The following is an 18,394-nucleotide window of genomic DNA, read 5'->3' as shown; positions in this document are numbered from 1 at the left end:
AGTAGGAAGTTCGGCTGGAGTAAGCACCATAGAGTAGGAAGTCTGTATAGGTAGTACCTATATTCTCTAGCAGACTGGTAAGTTACGGCCATTACGACCCTAGTATGTTTAGGGTCAAAGGGCTCAAAAAACTAGAAGCCAGAGCCGTAAAGCAACTTGAAAAACGACAGTGCGAGTGCGACAGATTAATATTGGAATTTTTTGACATTGACATAAAATTGTTGTCTCTTTCTTTCTTTGTAAATTTTGTCCAGAGGAAATATCGGAAATATGGTTGGTGTTTTTATTCGCGGTTTATCTCATTTTATTCTATGAATCCCTAAATAAAATCTAATAATTACACTCGTTGTGCGTTTTAACAGTGTTAAGTGCGATGCCTATAACAATATTTTCCGAAATTACATCTTGTAAAATGATAACCTATTTGTTATTCTTCAGGCCACCTCAAAGAAGAGGACCAGGAAGCTAAGGGGACACGTAAGCCATGGACATGGGCGTATCGGTAAGAATTTTCAGTACTTATTTCCATTAAGTAATTTATTAGTGAAATGAAGTGCAAGTAAATATCTGTCAAACAAAGATGTTTACAACATAGGTTAGTACAACAGTTTGTAGATAGGTACCGATTCAGTTACTAAACTATGATTTGTGTATTCTAGGTAAACACCGTAAGCACCCTGGAGGTCGCGGTAACGCTGGTGGTGAGCACCATCACAGAATTAACATGGACAAATACCACCCTGGATACTTTGGCAAGGTACACGTTTTTTAAATGATGGATTGATAATCTGGATGCTTATGTTTCAATCTGTCTACCATGATATGTGGGCAGTAAGATTTGAAACTAGTGGCTCTATGAAAAATAGTGAAATTGTTTTTTTTTTTCGATAATACTAAGACGATGGAATTGAAATTATTCTACATAATTTTTTAGTAATTATTCAGATCTATCAAATATTGTAGTTGTTTTATTCAGGAAGCATCAATATTATGTTCCTCTAGGCATTCATCACCGAATGCAGAAAAACAGATACAAGTTTAAAGTTTTGATATATTTATGGAATATACTAATAAAATTAATTGTTTATTTCAGTTGGGTATGAGAAACTACCATTTAAGAAGAAATAAGGACTTTTGCCCAGTTCTGAACCTGGATAAACTCTGGACATTGGTCTCAGAACAGACCAGGCTAAAATACGCTAGCGCCACAGATGGAAAAGTGCCAGTTATTAACATTGTCAAAGCTGTAAGTATAGTATATTATACTTTTTTCATAAATTGAACTCAAAAAATGTAAGTTTGAATAATTAAGTATTTTAAGTACACATTTCTGGTTTAAATTCAAATTCTTGTGATTGTTTGATTGAATAATGAAAATTTAAATTCTTGTGATTGCTTGATTGAATAATGTGACAATTTGGATGTTTGTTACTCTTTCATTCCACAAACGCTGAACCGATTTGGCTGTTTGGACGGGAGATAGATACCCTTGATTAACACCTAGGGTACTTTTCATCACAAAAAATAATGATTTTTACAACATAGATTTCATGCCAGAAAATCTAAGAGTTCCTGCAGGATTTTCAAAAACCTATATCCACAGAAGTCACAGGCACACAAGCATGAATTAGATCCAGACTTCAGGATTTTTTTTAATTTCTTAGTAGCAATTATAGAATTTTTTACCCGTGGTATCTTCCAGGGACTACAGAAGGGACCACGAGTAACAACACAGTTTATTTGTGTCATATAATTTTACTTAAGTAATTTAAAAAAATTGCCTTTTCATTACAGGGCTACTACAAATTGCTGGGCAAGGGCAAATTACCTGAACAGCCTGTGATTGTTAAAGCAAAGTTCTTCTCAAAGACTGCTGAAAAGAAGATCAAGGAAGTTGGTGGTGTCTGTGTGTTGTCAGCGTAAATTAGGCTTAATAAAATTTTATAAAAAGTGACTTCTTTTTTCATGGTTTCCCCTATATAGAGGACCTTTAAAGGTGAATACACACTTATCCGAGCCAAATTTTATAATTCTGTATAGACTAGTATTCTTGCACACTTCCCCGCGTCGAATTGTCCGAACCTTCAACGCACGGAAGTTTATTAGATTTCATGTACAGAATTCTAAAATCCGTTTCGTTCAGCTCGGATAAGTGTGTGTTGACTGTTAGTGCACCAGCACAGACTATTTTTTACAAAGGTTTAAAAATATAACTTTTTAGGGTTCTGTGCCTCAAAGGAAAAACGGAACCCTTGTAGGATCACTGAAAACCATAGATATGTCTGAAAACCAATGGAGTACTTCCCGTTGACCTAGAATCATGAAATTTGGTAGATGGGTCATAGGTGTAGTCCTGTTGGCCACACACAACGGGATTCCAATGAAATTATTAAAAACTTGTCACGTTGTCCCGGAGTAAAGGAAAAAATTAGGAAACCGTGAATTTGTGGTTACATCACAAAAAAAAATTTAAATGTGATTCAATTTTCAAAGTATGATAACTATACCAAGTGGGGTATCATAATATGAAAGAGCTTTCTATTACATTCTTAAACAAATTTTTTATGCATAATAGTTTTTGGTTTATCATGCAAAATGTCAGAAAATAACCCAAGTATGGAACCCTCAGTGCTCGAGTCTGACTCACACTTGGCCTGTTCTTTTTATTGTTAAAATAAAATCGAAATATTAAAAACAGGTGCATAAAATAAAACACGAGTTAAAATAGCATATTTTGTCTATAATTATATTAATAGGTAAAAAAAATACACTTGAAAGTAGTACACTTTAAATAAAAAATGACATCTAAATTGCATTTTCATGGTAATGATTTTTCTCTTAAAAATAATGACTAAATAATTGAATAAGAAAAATCACAATAAATGCTACAAATGGCATATCACTTCAAAAGTAATTCTTTTTGATTTTTAAGTTTCCAAAAAATAATTCTTTGTTTATTGTACCTAAGTACTTTATTTTATACTTTTGTTTTCTATAAGCTTCAAATAAGCAAAACTAAGCTAGCTAGGTATAAAATAATGATAACATAAATTGTTCATCAAATCTTACTTCTAATGTGATTCAGGGAATTATTAAATATTAGCAGATCAGTCATTAACAAATCCTTAAATAAGTTAGAATACTATGTATAAATTGTTACAGTATGTGTAGGCCTGATAGGCTGGTGTGGAGGTCTAATAGTTGTGAGTTCTGTTCGTATTTGTGGAGGCTCAGCGGGGGCTTGTATCTGTACAGTTTCTTGGGGCCGAGCCTGCTTGGCCTTCTTTCTTGCAGCATCACTTTCTGCATAGTACATTCCAAGCCTCGTTTTGATTGCAGCTAGAGCAGCACCGTTGATCTCATCGTGAAATATGTTGGTGTATCTCCATTGTTTGACAAGTGGGCCCTTTTTTCTTTCCTTCTTTACTTTTTTGACATCTTTCTCGCTTGTATCATCTTCGAGCTCAGGGCTGTGATTGTAAGGGGCATTGGCGATAGCCAGTGTATTGTTATCAGTGTGTTGAGGTTCAGACTTTGTCTGCAACAATATGAAAGCTGTTGGTTGGGTAGTTCTAGTCACAGTGGACTGTAGGATGATACCCATACCTTGAGGCCCGTTTTGTGTTGGATAAAAATTTGTAGAATTAGTAGTGGCCAGTGCCGTTTGATACTGGTTCTCAAAGTAGTTCTCTGCTATGTTTACGAGGTGTCCACTGCCTGGGTATGCAATGGGAGCGAAGGTTTCTTGTGGGGGTGGATTCTGTATTTGCTGAGTTGGTTCAGTTTGTAAAGCTATATCTGTACTGCGTTTGGATTTAGGCATAGTAGCTGTTATGTTGTCTGGGTCGTAAGTCTTTATGTAATCCTTCCACATTTTGGAAATATTTATTTCTAGCCCAGCAATTTTGTCCAGCCGAATAAAATCCTTCAGTCTATGAGTGTGAACAATGGAGTAGATATGGTTCTTGATTTGATCGATCACACCATTTGGGAGTCGCACTTCCCCAGATCTTCTATGACTGTTTTTCCCTCTATTATCACTTGGAAACATTACTCCATCATCCATCTTTTTGCACAATACTCTTACTTTTCTCTCTGTTATTGCATGAATATTTTTGAAGGCAGTCTGGCACACTTGGGTCTCTCGCCCTTTGACTCTTACGAAATATTCGAAGGTGCAAGTTCGACGGCTGCTAGATTTAACCCTTTTTCGCTTGACGTCTACTTGTCTCATGAGTCCAAATAAATAGGCATTCTGCTCGTCGTGCGTTTTCATGGAATAGAAGCCTTGAAATGTTTTCATTCGCACATCTAGAGGGACTTTTTTGAAACATTGTCGGCGGCAGTTGCAATCAGGTCCCGGTTGTTTTGGAGGAACAACTTTCCCGTTTGCGTTGATATATTCCAGTCCAGCTATTCGGAGTCGTTTTTGCTTTTGTTTGTGCCATTCTAGAAATAAAATTTAAAGGAGTTTAAACAAAAACTTTAGTTAGGTGATAAAGTTTAGATTATTTACAGATTTAGATCTTTATTATTCTTTATATTTATAACATACTTATTTATATACTTGCTATAACTTTAATTAATACCTAGGTAGACATGTAAGGACTATGTATATTATAACGTATTAGTTATTTTACCTACGCAAGTATGCGAAGTTTTAATATGTAGGTAAAAGAAAAATTAAATTCTTAAAACCAGAACGTTCAAAACAATCCGTAAGCTGTTGATAATTTGGCTTGCGTATCAAAAAGTAGTAAGAGTCAAAATCATCTTAAAGGTTTAGACATTTATTACTGGGAATAGAAGGATGGCTATTGATTCATACTATTTGATAGTGTCCGAAATCAATAAGTAATAAATCGCAAATTCACCTTCTGGGTTTCGTGTACGCCTTTTCACAATTTTGCCATTTTTAGTTAACTTTACTTTTCGGTCTTCACTTGAGACATCCGCCATTTTAAAATCAAATCAGAAATGTTTTTTTCAAATGGTAATACACAGCGCTCCATTATAATGTTATCTTTTGTTCACCGAATAAAAATAATGTTGTGGAACAATGATTGATATCTAATAAAATAAAAAGAAAGCAGTGAAAAAATACATATTATTATATTAAAGTAATCTAATTCAATTCAATTTCCGCGTATCGCGTGCTGCATAGAATTCCTTATTTTTGTTAAGACCATAGACTGTTCGCATCAGAAAATAAAATAATTAGTTGTTCGTGTACAAATCAATGGTCTTTGGAGCATCTTGTAAAAGTGGTTTTTCTTTATTATTTGAAACTGGTTTACGTACAAGCCTTAAAGCACTGATATCCAGGGCTGTAAGAAAATAAAAACGTACGTATGTATTTACGTACGATTATGTCATGACTAGCCGATGCCCGCGACTTCGCCCGCGTGGATTTAGGTTTTTCGAAATCCCGTGGGAACTCGTTGATTTTCCGGAATAAAAAGTAGCCTATGTGCTAATCCAGGATATTATCTATCTTCATTCCAAATTTCAGCCAAATCCGTCCAGTAGTTTTTGCGTGAAGGAGTAACAAACATACACACACACACACACACACATACAAACTTTCGCCTTTATAATATTAGTGTGATTATTATACGTATCGTAGCTACGTATGATACGTAGTTACAATACGTACATAATCTATATTACCTACGTTACGTAGTAGGCTCAAAAGAATCAGAATCCAGAGCCGTAAAGCCAGTTGAAAAAAATTTGTGTCAATGACCAATGTCATGTTATTAGTCTGTGCCAATGTCAATTTTTACTGACCTTAGAGTCGTGACGTTTATTTCTTGTAATTTTCTGTAAAAACTAAAATTCGTGTATCTACTATCTAGTTTTAATAAAGCTAAGCTAGGTAGATATCTTCGGATATTTAATTTCCAGTGTTGCGTCTTCAAGCATTTTGCAGATTTACTAAGTGTGAAATTTCACGTAAGTTCAACGATAATTATTATAAGTCAATAGCCCACTGATTAGACTGACCGCACTTTCATATTTTTTGATATTATGTAGGTAATGTCAAGATATCTCAATTCTCAATCAAATTGGAAAGGAAAATGATCAAGATAATGCTGTCTTAAATTTCTATTTACAAAAGTTATTAGTTAGTTAATGTTTGTATAATTTCACCATATTATTATAATTTCTATCAATGAGTCATCTATCAAACCTCTGATTTTATGTTTACTCTCTTTCAGATTAAAGTAGAACATGGCTTTCCAATCGCCAATGCCGAGTCGTGAATTTTTATGGGATATATTCAGGAGGTATCTATATAATCTGTATACTTATGTATGTTTATACTTGTCCTGACTGAGTACTAACTGATTGATCCATCAAGTGCACAAACCTTAAACCGCTAGGGTTAGAAACTTGAAATTTTAACAGTTGGTTCCTTTTTTTATGCTATAAGTATGGTGTATCAAAAAACTCAAGTTATGAGCTTATGATTACACCTGAATTAACTGTAAATGTTTTGTCTAATATTCCCCTTTTCCCTCTGACTAAGTGTAAAGCGTATTAGGAGTGGGTATGTCAATAGTGCAACGGTGGGGTTTTAACCACTCATTTTGTGGTATTCAGTCTGCTCCTAGAAAACAGATACAAATAGCTCAAAGTTATGAGCTATTCAGTATGTATTTTCCTAAACAAACACGAACAAAGAATTGTTGGCGATAACAATGGATGGGAGGAAGCCGAAGTGATACAGGAAATACGAGGACCTGCAAAGCCCCAAGAAGAAAGAAGAAATGTTTGCTAGCTATTTACATAAAACAATATTTTGCAGAGTGGACAAAGACAGAAGTGGCTACATATCTTCAGATGAGCTGCAGGTGGCGCTGTCTAATGGCACATGGAATCCTTTCAACCCTGAAACTGTTAGACTAATGATTGGTGAGAATTATTTATATGTTGTACATGCACATTGAAAACAAACTGATTCTATCAAAAATACAGACAGACACAGACAACAAAGTGCTCCTATTCCTATTTTCCTATTGATGTACAGAACACTACAAATGAAACAACTTCACTCCACTGTTTAGGTATGTGTTGGTCTCTAGATTTTATACAATAATGTTTTTGCAGGAATGTTTGACAAGCAAAACAGAGGTGTCATATCATTTGAAGACTTTGGTGCACTGTGGAAATATGTGAGCGACTGGCAAAACTGCTTTAGATCTTTTGACCGTGACAATTCTGGGAACATAGACAAAGTGGAATTAAAGAATGCTCTCACAGCCTTTGGGTACAGATTGTCAGATGATGTGGTTAACATGATGGTTCAGAAGTTTGATAGATTTGGCAGAGGAACAATTCTATTTGATGACTTCATCCAATGTTGTGTCACTTTATATGTAAGTATCAAGAATAATTTGAACAAATTAAATTTTTACTAGCTATTAATTTATTTTGTAATCTTTTTTTTTGTCATCAATCTCTATAATATACTAATCATTTTAGCCTTATTTCAGATTTTAATAAAGTAATATAGCAAATGTGTACCACATACAATGAATAGGGTTCTGTACCTGAAGGATGTCAACGGGACTATTACTAAGACCCACTGTCCATCCGTCCTTCTGTCTGTCAGTGGCTTGTATTTTGTGAACCGTAATAGATAGCTGAAATTTTCACAGAATGTGTATTTCTATTGCTACTATAGTTAATATTTGTTACTACAAATATTAAGGACTTCAAAATTACCGTCATGGAAAAAATATAAAGTGTTATTTCTTGTACAATGGTACGGAACCCTTCGTGAGCGAGTCCGACTCGCACTTGACCGATTTTCAAATTACCGTACAAAATACAAATCGTGGTAATGATATTATGTATCCGATATTTACCCTATATAATTATATTATACATATACATATTATGTACTTCTAAATTAGCCATTCCAAACAAGAATTTTTTGAGGCCTATAACTTGATGGCCTTGACTGTGTTTGTTTTGGCAGATTTGTGGAACATGATTTTGTCCAAAAAGCTGTTCTTATATTTAACTAGATGATGCTCGCGACTTCGTCCATGTGGATTTAGGTTTTTGAAAATTCCCGTGGGAACTCTGTTTTTTCGGGATATAAAGTAGCCTATGCCTGTCCCTGGGATGCAAGCTAGCTCTATTTCAAAAAGATGATGCCCGCGACTTTGCCCTGGTACCAAATTTCGTGAAAATCGTTTAAACGGTTGGGACGGAAAGATTAACAGACAGACACTTTCGCACTTATAATATTAGTATACTATAGATTCAATAATTTGTTCTCATAGTATAAAAGGTCTCATAATAATGTTTGTTGCTTTGCAGACCTTAACATCGTCATTCCGCCAGTATGACACAGACCAAGATGGAGTCATAACGATACACTACGAGCAATTCCTCAAAATGGTGTTTGGATTAAAGGTATAAATATATGCTAATGGGGATTTGAGGATAGTGATATTAATGTTGAGCATTTGATTCATGTTACGAGAAATCTAATTTTGGTACTGTCATTAAAAGGTTTATATACTTCATTTCCGCGTCACTTAAGTACGTCGATTTGTGGTTTTTTTTTATAAGTCTGGTTGGAATTTCTCAAAATTCTACCTTAGTGCGCCCCTGGGGTACCTACTTGAGAAATATTATGTCTTCCAAAGGATTATGCGGTTTGTATGAAAATAAATATATAGCACAAGCAGTGGCGTGCACAAGGTTTAAAGCCAGGGTAGGCATTCAGGTATGAACTTATTTTCTGGCAGGTCATACTGGAAAATAAGTGTTGATTTATTACAACTAGGGTAGGCAGTACTTTTATACCTCTATGAGCTGCACGCCACTGAGCACAAGTCAAGGAAAAGGAATATATTTTATCCCTTTATATGTGCTTACTTGACAACACAGTGATCCTATAAGGGTTCCGTTTTCCTTTAGAGGTACGGAACCCTAAAAAACTTAAAAAAAAATTAAACATAATAAGTCTAACAAAGTACCTATATAACAATTTGGCAAAATCACAAAACAAAATTACATTCCAATTTCCTATTATGTATTTCCATGAGTACAGTAGGTACCAAGTACCAAGATTAGATATTTTGTTCTAATTTGTTTTTCTATTGTGTCTTTATTGTCATCGAGTTGAGATTAGTTTATAAAAGACAGTTTTCGCTTCATACATATATGTTAGATGTAAAATGTTTAATGTACCTACTAACCCTGAATACTGGACAAGCATTTTAAAAGTTAAGAGAGCTTTTACATATTATTTGATACATTTTTGACATTTTGTTTATACAGTGAATGAATGTCAAAAACTGCCTGTTAAAATTTAAAAAGCTATTTCAGTATTCCACCATTGTTACACCCGTATTCACAAACATTACTATGAGGTCTCATAGTGCGCTCGAACGCACAGTGTCCGTTCCACCAATCAGATGTCTGTGTCACGTCAATTTACAATGATCTGATTGGTGGAACCTACACTATGCGTTCCAGCTTACTGTGAGACCTCATAGTAAAGTTTGTGCATACGGCCGTTAGTGTTATGATAAGGATGTTTCCACATTATCTGGACCCATATCAGTATTGGATAGTCATAATTCGGTGCTAGCCCCCCTCCGTTATGTTGACAAGCGCTCGCCGCCGTCAACATGACAGTTTTAAAATTTATATGTAAGATGACAGGTCGCGACTCTTACGCGAGAACCACTAAATGTCAAAAAAGGGTGCCGTCCAATTAAACGGAGAGAACATATTGTATTCAGCAGACCAATCAGATTATTGTATGAAAGATGGTGCAAAAATATTATCGCATCTTATTTGATACTTCTACTTACGAGTAAAACTCATGAAGTGGGAGTAATAATAACAATATGATAAAAAAAAATTGGACTTAAATACAATAGTCTGCTTTTCCTATGTTCCTATGGAGAGCTTACTTCTAATACTTCAAAAAAATACCTATTTATTGCATCCTCATTTCGACTAACAAATTAGAGCGAGAGATCGGACCCGTTTCGAGTCCGATCTCTCGCTCTCGCTCGGCAGTTGAAGTGGGATAGCGATAAGTAAGTTTTGCTTCAAGTAAGTAGTATGAGTTAGTAATCCAGGTATTCATTTTTTTATTAAATAAATAAGGCTTGCAGTCAATTAAAAAAAATTAATGCTCTAAATTGCTCGATTGGACAAGCACCCTTATGATTTGATAAACTTCCTATGCTAATATGGGGTTGGATAATGTGGTCTTGATGTTTCCAATACGTGTTGCGGATTTACAATACAATTGAATATATTTGATGTTGCTTGCGCTTTTGGGAAGTATTTGGTTCTTGTTAGGCCAACTGATCTTTATTGAGATCTGTCATATAAAATAGCAGATCTAAGATGCTAGATTTCTCATCGCCTTATAAAGGATCTGTCTTATTTATACGCGCACTGATACAATTTATTTAGTCATATAAAATGTACATACGAATGCGAAACAATTGCAAATATATTTTTTTAACATTCGTTGACATATTTTTTTCTATATTCAAAACGCACATACATATACAAATATACGGATTATACTTACATGTATTATATTTTAATATATAGATTTTAAGCAGATCAATAGGTAATAACTAATAAGCAGGTATAGGTAACTGGTAAAGGTTTAATGTTGTGTCTAACCGCGAATTTCTCTCTTCCGTCCAGTGTTGGCCGTAAACATCGGTCTGCAAGCATCGTAAAGGTTTGCCCTCTTAACACCAATTATACATCAATAAATCTATTTATATGTCGTATTTCGATCTGGGAGTTGCTCAGTAGTCGATGTATAAAATTCTACGTGGAAACATGATAAAAAAAATTAAAGTTATAAAATGAAATTATAAGGAGTGATCTGAATAGGTAGTGCAATTTGGAGTGAACCACATTTTTATTAGTATAGATTAGACAGCGGGATTGCGGGATTATGGTCCCGTATATAATAATAACAACAACAAAGAAAAAACAAAACAAAACATACCTATTTATCTTTCAAACCAATATTTGCTTTATTGTGTATTTATTTTGTCAAAAACAAGCCAAGGCATAGGTAAAATAATAAAGATTACTTAAAATCAAAAAATACGCACTGATATAAGACATCTTTATTAAGCTTTTCACCAGCGCACCGCCTATGTGCAATTGTAATACCAGAATATAACTACTTAATGGCATGTAAACATTATGATATCTTCATGAAATATTGCGAATTAGCACTACCTATCCATTCTCTGCTTATAAGATATAAGGCTCGCGACTGAAAAGATTGAAAAACGACGATTCTAACAACCGAAATTAATAATCAATCTATCTGTAAACTGTTGATAAGTTACTTAGCAACATTGTTATTTGTCAAAAAGACCATACAATTTTGTGACAAATAATAACGTTGTTAAGTAAAGATCTACAAATAGGATTGATTAGTTATTAATTTTGGCTATAAATCTACATTGGGTTCTAGTTTTGCTCTATTATAGATGGTGTTTTTGATGCCATTTCCAGTGATTTTGGTCAAATCTTGCATTTCTTTGTATTACTTCAGAGTAATTTTAAAATTTAATTAACTGTAAATAATATCTATGTCATTACTTATTGGTTGTTTAGCAAGTTTTTATAATTAAACGATTTTTAAAAATAGTCTGAACTAGACCCAATTGCCACATATTTCAAAATACATACATGGAAGTAGTTAACATAAGTAATTGTACCTATTCTTTTTTTATCTTGCATTTATTACTTGTTATGTATATTGAACTTCGCTCTTCATCATTGTACATATTGAAATAGAAGGGGGATTGATTTTATGTTATACTTGAAAATGAGCTGTCAAAAATTTTAACGACTAGCTGAGCCACCCGGCTTCGTCCGGGGGAATTAATGTGTGCATAATATATGTGCAACAACTAGAATAATCAATAATGTACCTTTCAAATGGTGAAAGAATTTTCAAATGAGTAGTTTCGGAGATTACTTCCTAGTTCCAAATAAAAATTACTAAAGTATAATTCCCAGATCCAGAGTTTAGTAATTCCATGTGTATGGCATACAATTTGAATAAAACATTGTGATTCTCATAATCATTCTAATTGGTTGTCCTAAATAGCCCAAAATATAAAACTGTAATCCCACTTGTTGAACTACTCTTAATAAAAAGCTAGTTCTTATCCCACCTGTCAACAGGTGTTTTGAGTAGTTCAAACTACTCAAAAAACAGATTCTAATCCCACCTGTTGAACTACTCTTAGTAGAAAGCTGGTTCTAATGCCACCAGTTGATCTACTCTTAATAAAAAGCTGGTTCTTATTCCACCTGTTGAACAACACAAAAAGCTAGTTCTAACCCCACCTGTTGAACTACTCAAAAAGTTAGTTCTAATCCCACCTGTTGAACTACTCTTAGTAGAAAGCTGGTTCTAATGCCACCAGTTGATCTACTCTTAATAAAAAGCTGGTTCTAATCCCACCTGTTGAATAACTCTTAGTATAAGCTTAACAGTTAACACTAAGTTGGAAGAGAAAGGTAATGTTTCACACAGTTTTGACAGATTACATTGAATAACTACAAAATCATCCCTAATTCGCAGTGTCATTTTTATAGAATTTATTTTATTTTTGTTTGCATGGTAATTGGTACAGATTTGTAGGTACTATTTTTTCTTCATTAAAAGACCATACTTATACACTTTTAAAATGTAGCTTTATACATTTTTAATAAATAAAAATTATTATGGTCAAATTTTGCCAAATACTTATATGATGATTGTAATTTGTGACTTATAAATGATTAATTATTATTAGATAAGATATAAATTATTATATTATTCAGTCTAATTGTCAATGTACCAAAAGCGATTTAAGAAGATTCTGTTTATTAAAATTTATTAGATACCTAATTACAAAAACAAAAAAATGTTTATAATATTAATTAAATCGGTTGCTCAAATTAATTTGAGCTCAAAGAAAATTGACCTTTTAGGACTGTTCTTAAAAATGATTTATCACAAATTAAATGTAAGGCTTAAAATGCTATACCTACTTGAAAATATTTTGTATCTACTTCATGCCAAAAGCTAATTGTTGTTTCTGTGTGGAAAGAATGGGAGTCTGATGTATTGTTTCATTATTTTCTATTCATTGTCTTTATTATTAAATATGTAAAAGAATAAATTAATGTCTTTTTATTTCTCCATTCAGAGTACCCTCAGAAAGCATGATTCTAATTTTTTTTTTCTCTTGTCTGGCTTTACACTGATTAGCCAATCTCAAGTTTGTAGTCAACAAGTTAGGGAAGCTATATGTTTAAGTATGGACTTCGTCTGTGCCGGCGCCCGCCGAAATACACGCGGCGCCCCCTTTAGAGCGCTTCCCAGTCAGTTCCACCACCAATAAACACCAGCAGAACACAAAAACCGGCCACTTCTAACAAAAAAACCCTTCAAAAGGTCACAACACGCGCGCCAGCAAACGCCACCACAGACGAAGTCCATGATTCTATTTAGAGACATGGTTTGTAATTTGTTACCATTATCATTCATTCATGATCAATCGATCGCCGGCCCACTACTGAACCTAGGTCTCCGCTCCAAATGGTTTTAGGCTTAGCCGTCACGGTGGCCAAGTGCGGATTGGCAGACTTCACACACTTTTAAGAACATTATGGAGAATTCTCAGGCATGCAGGTTTCCTTTCGATGTTTTCCTGATGGAAAACATCGAACACGTTAGTGATATTTAATTGTTTGAAACGCACATAGTTCCGAAAAGTTAGCCCAGGATCGAACCCCCAACCTCCGATCAGGAGGCGGACGTCTTAACCACTAGGCTATCACACCTTTTTAAGTATCTAAAGTAGTAATGTGCAAACATTTCCACTTTCGTCTAGACTTCTTTTTAGGCAGGTTTTACGTAAGACATGAAACCAAATGTACGAGGGTTCCAAAATCAAGTCTTTAAATATATTTTTAGAATGTATTAATTATTTTGTTTGGTTGTACCGATTTTGATGTGGTTTGAATAGTTTCATTTCGTTTTAGTCTGGAAATGTTATATCAATCCATCATTGCTCTGTGGATAGGTACAGCAGGTAAGGTAAAGAATAAAACACAATATTTAGTTATTCAATAATATATTATTCTTTTATAAGACTATAAACAAAGGTAAAAATTAAGTTCTCTTATATTTTATTTTCCAAGCACCAATTTTGTATCTTAGCCATATGAGGCCCAAGTCACAGCCCATTTGAATCCAGGATATGATTGGAGTCACCTTGGAGCCCTCTATTTCAGTCCATCTGATTGGAATTTCAGCAATTGGAATGTTCAGTTTTTGTGCTATGTACAATAGTTCTACGTCGAATGCCCTGAAAAGAAACAAGAATATGAAGACTGAAGAGTATACCTACAATAGCTTGAGTTGTTATCAAGAAAGTCACTGCATCTCGCTCTACGGGTGTGCGATGCGCCTATGAGTAGGTGTCTTCATCTTAGTCGTATGTGGAATTGCAGGACTGCATTATTATTTCAAGAAAACTCCTTAAGTGGAAGAAATCTTAGGGAATTGAAAGACAAGTCTCAACAAGCAAAAGTCATCATCATCAACAACAACTGATAGCTGTCCACTGCCGTACACTATTTTTTCTTCTCTCTCATCTGGCTTTACACATTAGCCAATGTCAAGTTTGTAGTTATTTACAAGAGGAAACTATATAAGAACGGACTTCGTCTGTGCCGGCGCTCGCCGACACACGAGCCGGTGACCCTTTAGAGCGCTTCCCACCAAAAAAAACACTAGTAAAACACAAAAACCGGACACTTTTAACAAAAAAACACTCCAAAAAGGCACCACACGCGCGCCAGCAAACGCCAACACAGACGAAGACTGCCTCACACTATGTGCCCATTACCACTTCAGTTGTATTCCACTATGTTGCTTACTCTAGCATAGCTCTCATAGTCCGCTGAGTGACTCTGAGGGTGAGATCTATAGAGCGCGCTTTGCCTTTGCTTAGACTTAAGACAGAGTTAAAACGAGACAGAGCTATATCTCTCAAATAAATCTGTCTCGTTTTAACTCAATCTTAAGTCAGAGCAAAGTCAAAGTGCGCTTTATAGATTTCAGCCTGAGCTTTCTTATAAGAGCCATACTTATACGTATAGTATAATCAATAAGACGATACTTACCATCTATTCACATGCAGGCTCTGGAAGCACATATCAGCCGTGCGTCGAGTAAATAGCTTGAACCCGCACTGGGTATCCTTAATGCCTTGCACGGTAAACAGCCATACCAGGAAGTGGAAGCCGTACATCAATATATTTCTGGAATAAATTACATATCCTGTATTAAAAATCCATATTATAAAAATGAGTGTCTTTTACCTTTTCACGGCTCAACCGCTAAACTGATCTTGACGAAATTTAGCAGAGATATATTGCACCATGGAGATGGGAATAGAATACTTTTAACTATGTGAAATTCAAGAATTTCTACGGAATTTAAAAAAGCTAAGTGGGCTCTTAACTTATAGTACTTGTAGGTATAGAGGACAAAATAAGCAGTGTTCTACTACAAAATTACAATTTTTTTAAAGTTGACATACTATATTAGGGGTATATTATTATTTATCAGGGCTTGATTTATATATAAGTCTCCATCTATTTATGTGTAACTAACACCATACAGCCCGGCTAGCATGGGCAGCAGATAAAAATTATATTCCCCGATTATATCCACTGATGTCATAGAAATCAGTGGATACAATCGGCGATATAATTTTTATCTACTGTCCATGCTAGCCCGGCTGGAGACACAATTTATTTATGTCTGTATAAACGGGGTCCTAAACTACAATATTCACTATAATATCCACATTTCACACACTTGTTCAAGACAATAGACCTCTAAGAACATTTAACATTACCTAAAAATACTTCTCGTAGCTAAAGATTCCTTTTCCAAATGTGCCCTAGATCCAATGACTATTGCCTCACTGGTACTAGTTTCTTGAGGTTGGGTAATGGGATCATATTTAGTGATTTCCTTGAGGGTTGCTTCTAGTTTAACCAAGTCTTCAAACTTTGACGCTCCGTCTGCATCTGCAAAGAGTATAGTGGCCCCTCTAGAGCTCAAAATACCCTAAAAGCATTTCTTTATTAGTAAAAATTCAGTCACAGTACACATCCATACTAATATTATAAATGCGAAAGTCTGTCTGTCTGTCTTTCTGCTACCTTTGCACGGCCCAAGAATTTAACCGATTCTAACGAAATTTGGTTCAGAGTTAGCTTATATCTCGGGGACGCAGATAGGCTACTTTTTATCCCGGAAAATCAGGGAGTTCCCACTGAATTCCTAAAAACCCATCCGCTTGACCGATTTGTATGAAAGGTACCAAGGTAGCTTGCATTCATGTGATTGACATATGCAACTTTTTATCCCGGAAAATCAAACAGTTCCCACAGGTTCCTTGAAAACCTAATTCCACGCAGACGAAGTCGCGGGCATCCTCTAGTGTACTATAAGCGTTATATGAAAACAATGTTTTCCCCAATACATCTAAAAAAAGTTCTGGACACTATATAATATTATATGATGTAGTGTTTTGTATTATTATGTGTTTCTGGCATAAGCACTTAGTGATAACATGCACATAGTATCAGCAATAGTAAAAAACCATTAAAACATTTAATGTCATTGAAGTGCCTGCAGTAAATCTGGTGATAAGACTTCAGTGCAGTTAATTTAAGTTTAGTTAAGTTGATTAGTAAATCTGCCAATAAATATTTGCACGTTTACTTACAATATTCAGTAAAAAAGGGTTAATAACTAAAATTGTTCATTTGAAATAGGTTTTTACTAAGTTAATATTCTTCCTGTCCAATAATAATTACATATGCAATATGCATATTTATATTATATGCATAAATGTAACCATATTTATTACAAAAAAAGGATAGTCCTGGCAAGTTACAGGGAAACATTTGTAACAAAACTTGATTTACTTTCAAACCACATATTATACAGATAATAATAAAAAGTAGCATTGCTAGATTACATTTTAAGAGTCATGTGAACCAGAAAATAGTAAATGAGTTAAGGATCTATAAAACAGTAATACTGACAGTTTAAGAATTTTTGCTGTAAAAAAGGTTGTTATAGAGATAGAGGGTTTTCACTATATTCAACATACCAGTCTAACAGCACCACCCTTGCCTCTATTCTTGACTAACTCCAAACATCTAATCTTGTCACTGCCATACTTCTCTGCATAACCCTCTGCTAATTTCACAGTATTGTCCCTACTTCCATCACTCACTATGATGATCTCATATTTGTATGATGAGTGCTGTTTGATTCTATTTTCCAGAAAATCTAAAGCTTCATCCAACATCGGTGGCACTAAAGAAATACAATAAAATTAAAAACAATATTTTCATACATAGGTATTTTACAAATTATTATATTGTAAATAATAAAATAAAATGTGTGAATACGCAAACATATAATTGGTTACTACGCACATCTTTCCTCTTCATTGTACGCTGGCACAATCACACTTAAATGCACACTCTGTGGATCTTCAAGTTTTGGAAATTTAATCCTCGCCTTCGATGCAGGATCATTATAAGTTTCTTCTTCTTTAAACCTCTCCAATACTGGGAATGGTTTTGTTGTTAAATATATTGATAATGCTATCTGAAATAACACAAAATTCGTTCTTATAGCATTAAAAAAAAGCTTTAATATCTGTAACAAACATTAGGTAATGTTATATTTAAAATTCAAAATACTTACGATAAAAAGTAAAACTGCGGCCGCGACACTGCCATAAACAATAAGAGATGATATAACGAATGAAATTTCCATTTTCATTCCAATTAAAACTGATAAAAAGGTGCTAAAGTGAAAACCTAAGTTTTTGATAACCTTTTGTTAGCATTTTAGAAGTTTCATAATGATTCTAATAATCACTCCATAAAAAAATATCAGAGGTTTTTATAAATTTTACTGTAAATAATGTAATTTATATTTAAAATTCGTCGAAATTTTAAAAATCCATTCTATATAAACAAAAAGTTATTTTCAGCTTACGTGTGCCGGTGACCACAGACCACGAATCCGCCGGTGACTGACTGACTAATGACCACAGATCACTATATACAGTCTAAAGACAGATAGGACAGTGCAAAAGTTAACGGTTAGTTCCGTTGTAGCCGCATAGCGCTAGTGTCGCAAAAAGTGTTGGGACACAATCCGACCTTGTGTCGATGTCGATATCGATAGCATAGTGATGTCCCATGACAACGTTGAAACGAGGTACCTTTATAATTTTATTTTTTTTGCATATATTTAGGTGTAAAATAA

General features: G+C 34.3%; 4 protein-coding genes across 9 annotated transcripts; 2 read left to right on the top strand and 2 right to left on the bottom strand.

Moving 5' to 3' along the window:
- The first annotated feature begins 151 nt into the window (after nucleotides 1-151).
- Nucleotides 152-1,954, top strand: LOC123866186 (60S ribosomal protein L27a). 2 transcript variants are annotated; one of them, XM_045907588.1, is made up of 5 exons: nucleotides 152-273; nucleotides 439-502; nucleotides 660-757; nucleotides 1,094-1,246; nucleotides 1,795-1,954. In XM_045907588.1, exons 1-5 carry the CDS (start codon nucleotides 271-273, stop codon nucleotides 1,921-1,923), a joined length of 447 nt encoding a protein of 148 aa, XP_045763544.1. In that variant the 5' UTR covers nucleotides 152-270; the 3' UTR covers nucleotides 1,924-1,954. The 2 variants fall into 2 exon arrangements, with proteins under 2 accessions (XP_045763544.1, XP_045763545.1); XM_045907589.1 differs by having other exon boundaries at nucleotides 201-263; nucleotides 438-502.
- Nucleotides 1,955-3,054: 1,100 nt separating this feature from the next.
- Nucleotides 3,055-5,042, bottom strand: LOC123866181. The gene is made up of 2 exons (XM_045907577.1): nucleotides 4,875-5,042; nucleotides 3,055-4,449 (listed from the first exon to the last, which is right to left on the bottom strand). The coding sequence occupies exons 1-2, from the start codon at nucleotides 4,957-4,959 to the stop codon at nucleotides 3,143-3,145; spliced, it is 1,392 nt and encodes a 463-aa protein (XP_045763533.1). The 5' UTR covers nucleotides 4,960-5,042; the 3' UTR covers nucleotides 3,055-3,142.
- A 743-nt stretch (nucleotides 5,043-5,785) lies between these two features.
- LOC123866185 (programmed cell death protein 6) lies at nucleotides 5,786-13,199 on the top strand. 4 transcript variants are annotated; one of them, XR_006796152.1, is made up of 7 exons: nucleotides 5,786-5,955; nucleotides 6,222-6,290; nucleotides 6,812-6,918; nucleotides 7,114-7,382; nucleotides 8,335-8,430; nucleotides 10,702-12,190; nucleotides 12,248-13,199. XR_006796152.1 is itself a non-coding variant. In XM_045907586.1 (6 exons), exons 2-6 carry the CDS (start codon nucleotides 6,235-6,237, stop codon nucleotides 10,711-10,713), a joined length of 540 nt encoding a protein of 179 aa, XP_045763542.1. In that variant the 5' UTR covers nucleotides 5,786-5,942; nucleotides 6,214-6,234; the 3' UTR covers nucleotides 10,714-12,277. The 4 variants fall into 4 exon arrangements, 3 of the variants coding, with proteins under 3 accessions (XP_045763542.1, XP_045763541.1, XP_045763543.1); XM_045907586.1 differs by having other exon boundaries at nucleotides 5,786-5,942; nucleotides 6,214-6,290; nucleotides 10,702-12,277; XM_045907585.1 differs by having other exon boundaries at nucleotides 10,702-12,277.
- Nucleotides 13,200-14,139: 940 nt separating this feature from the next.
- Nucleotides 14,140-18,134, bottom strand: LOC123866182 (dolichyl-phosphate beta-glucosyltransferase). 2 transcript variants are annotated; one of them, XM_045907579.1, is made up of 7 exons: nucleotides 18,122-18,134; nucleotides 17,825-18,037; nucleotides 17,551-17,725; nucleotides 17,220-17,428; nucleotides 15,951-16,165; nucleotides 15,211-15,348; nucleotides 14,140-14,390 (listed from the first exon to the last, which is right to left on the bottom strand). In XM_045907579.1, the coding sequence occupies exons 2-7, from the start codon at nucleotides 17,900-17,902 to the stop codon at nucleotides 14,195-14,197; spliced, it is 1,011 nt and encodes a 336-aa protein (XP_045763535.1). In that variant the 5' UTR covers nucleotides 17,903-18,037; nucleotides 18,122-18,134; the 3' UTR covers nucleotides 14,140-14,194. The 2 variants fall into 2 exon arrangements, with proteins under 2 accessions (XP_045763535.1, XP_045763534.1); XM_045907578.1 differs by lacking the exon at nucleotides 18,122-18,134 and having other exon boundaries at nucleotides 17,825-18,102.
- Between the last annotated feature and the right edge of the window lie 260 nt (nucleotides 18,135-18,394).

This window comes from Maniola jurtina, chromosome 6 (assembly GCF_905333055.1).
Source record: "Maniola jurtina chromosome 6, ilManJurt1.1, whole genome shotgun sequence".
NCBI classification, from domain to species: Eukaryota; Metazoa; Arthropoda; class Insecta; order Lepidoptera; family Nymphalidae; genus Maniola; species Maniola jurtina.
This window is presented reverse-complemented; position numbering and strand designations above follow the sequence as displayed.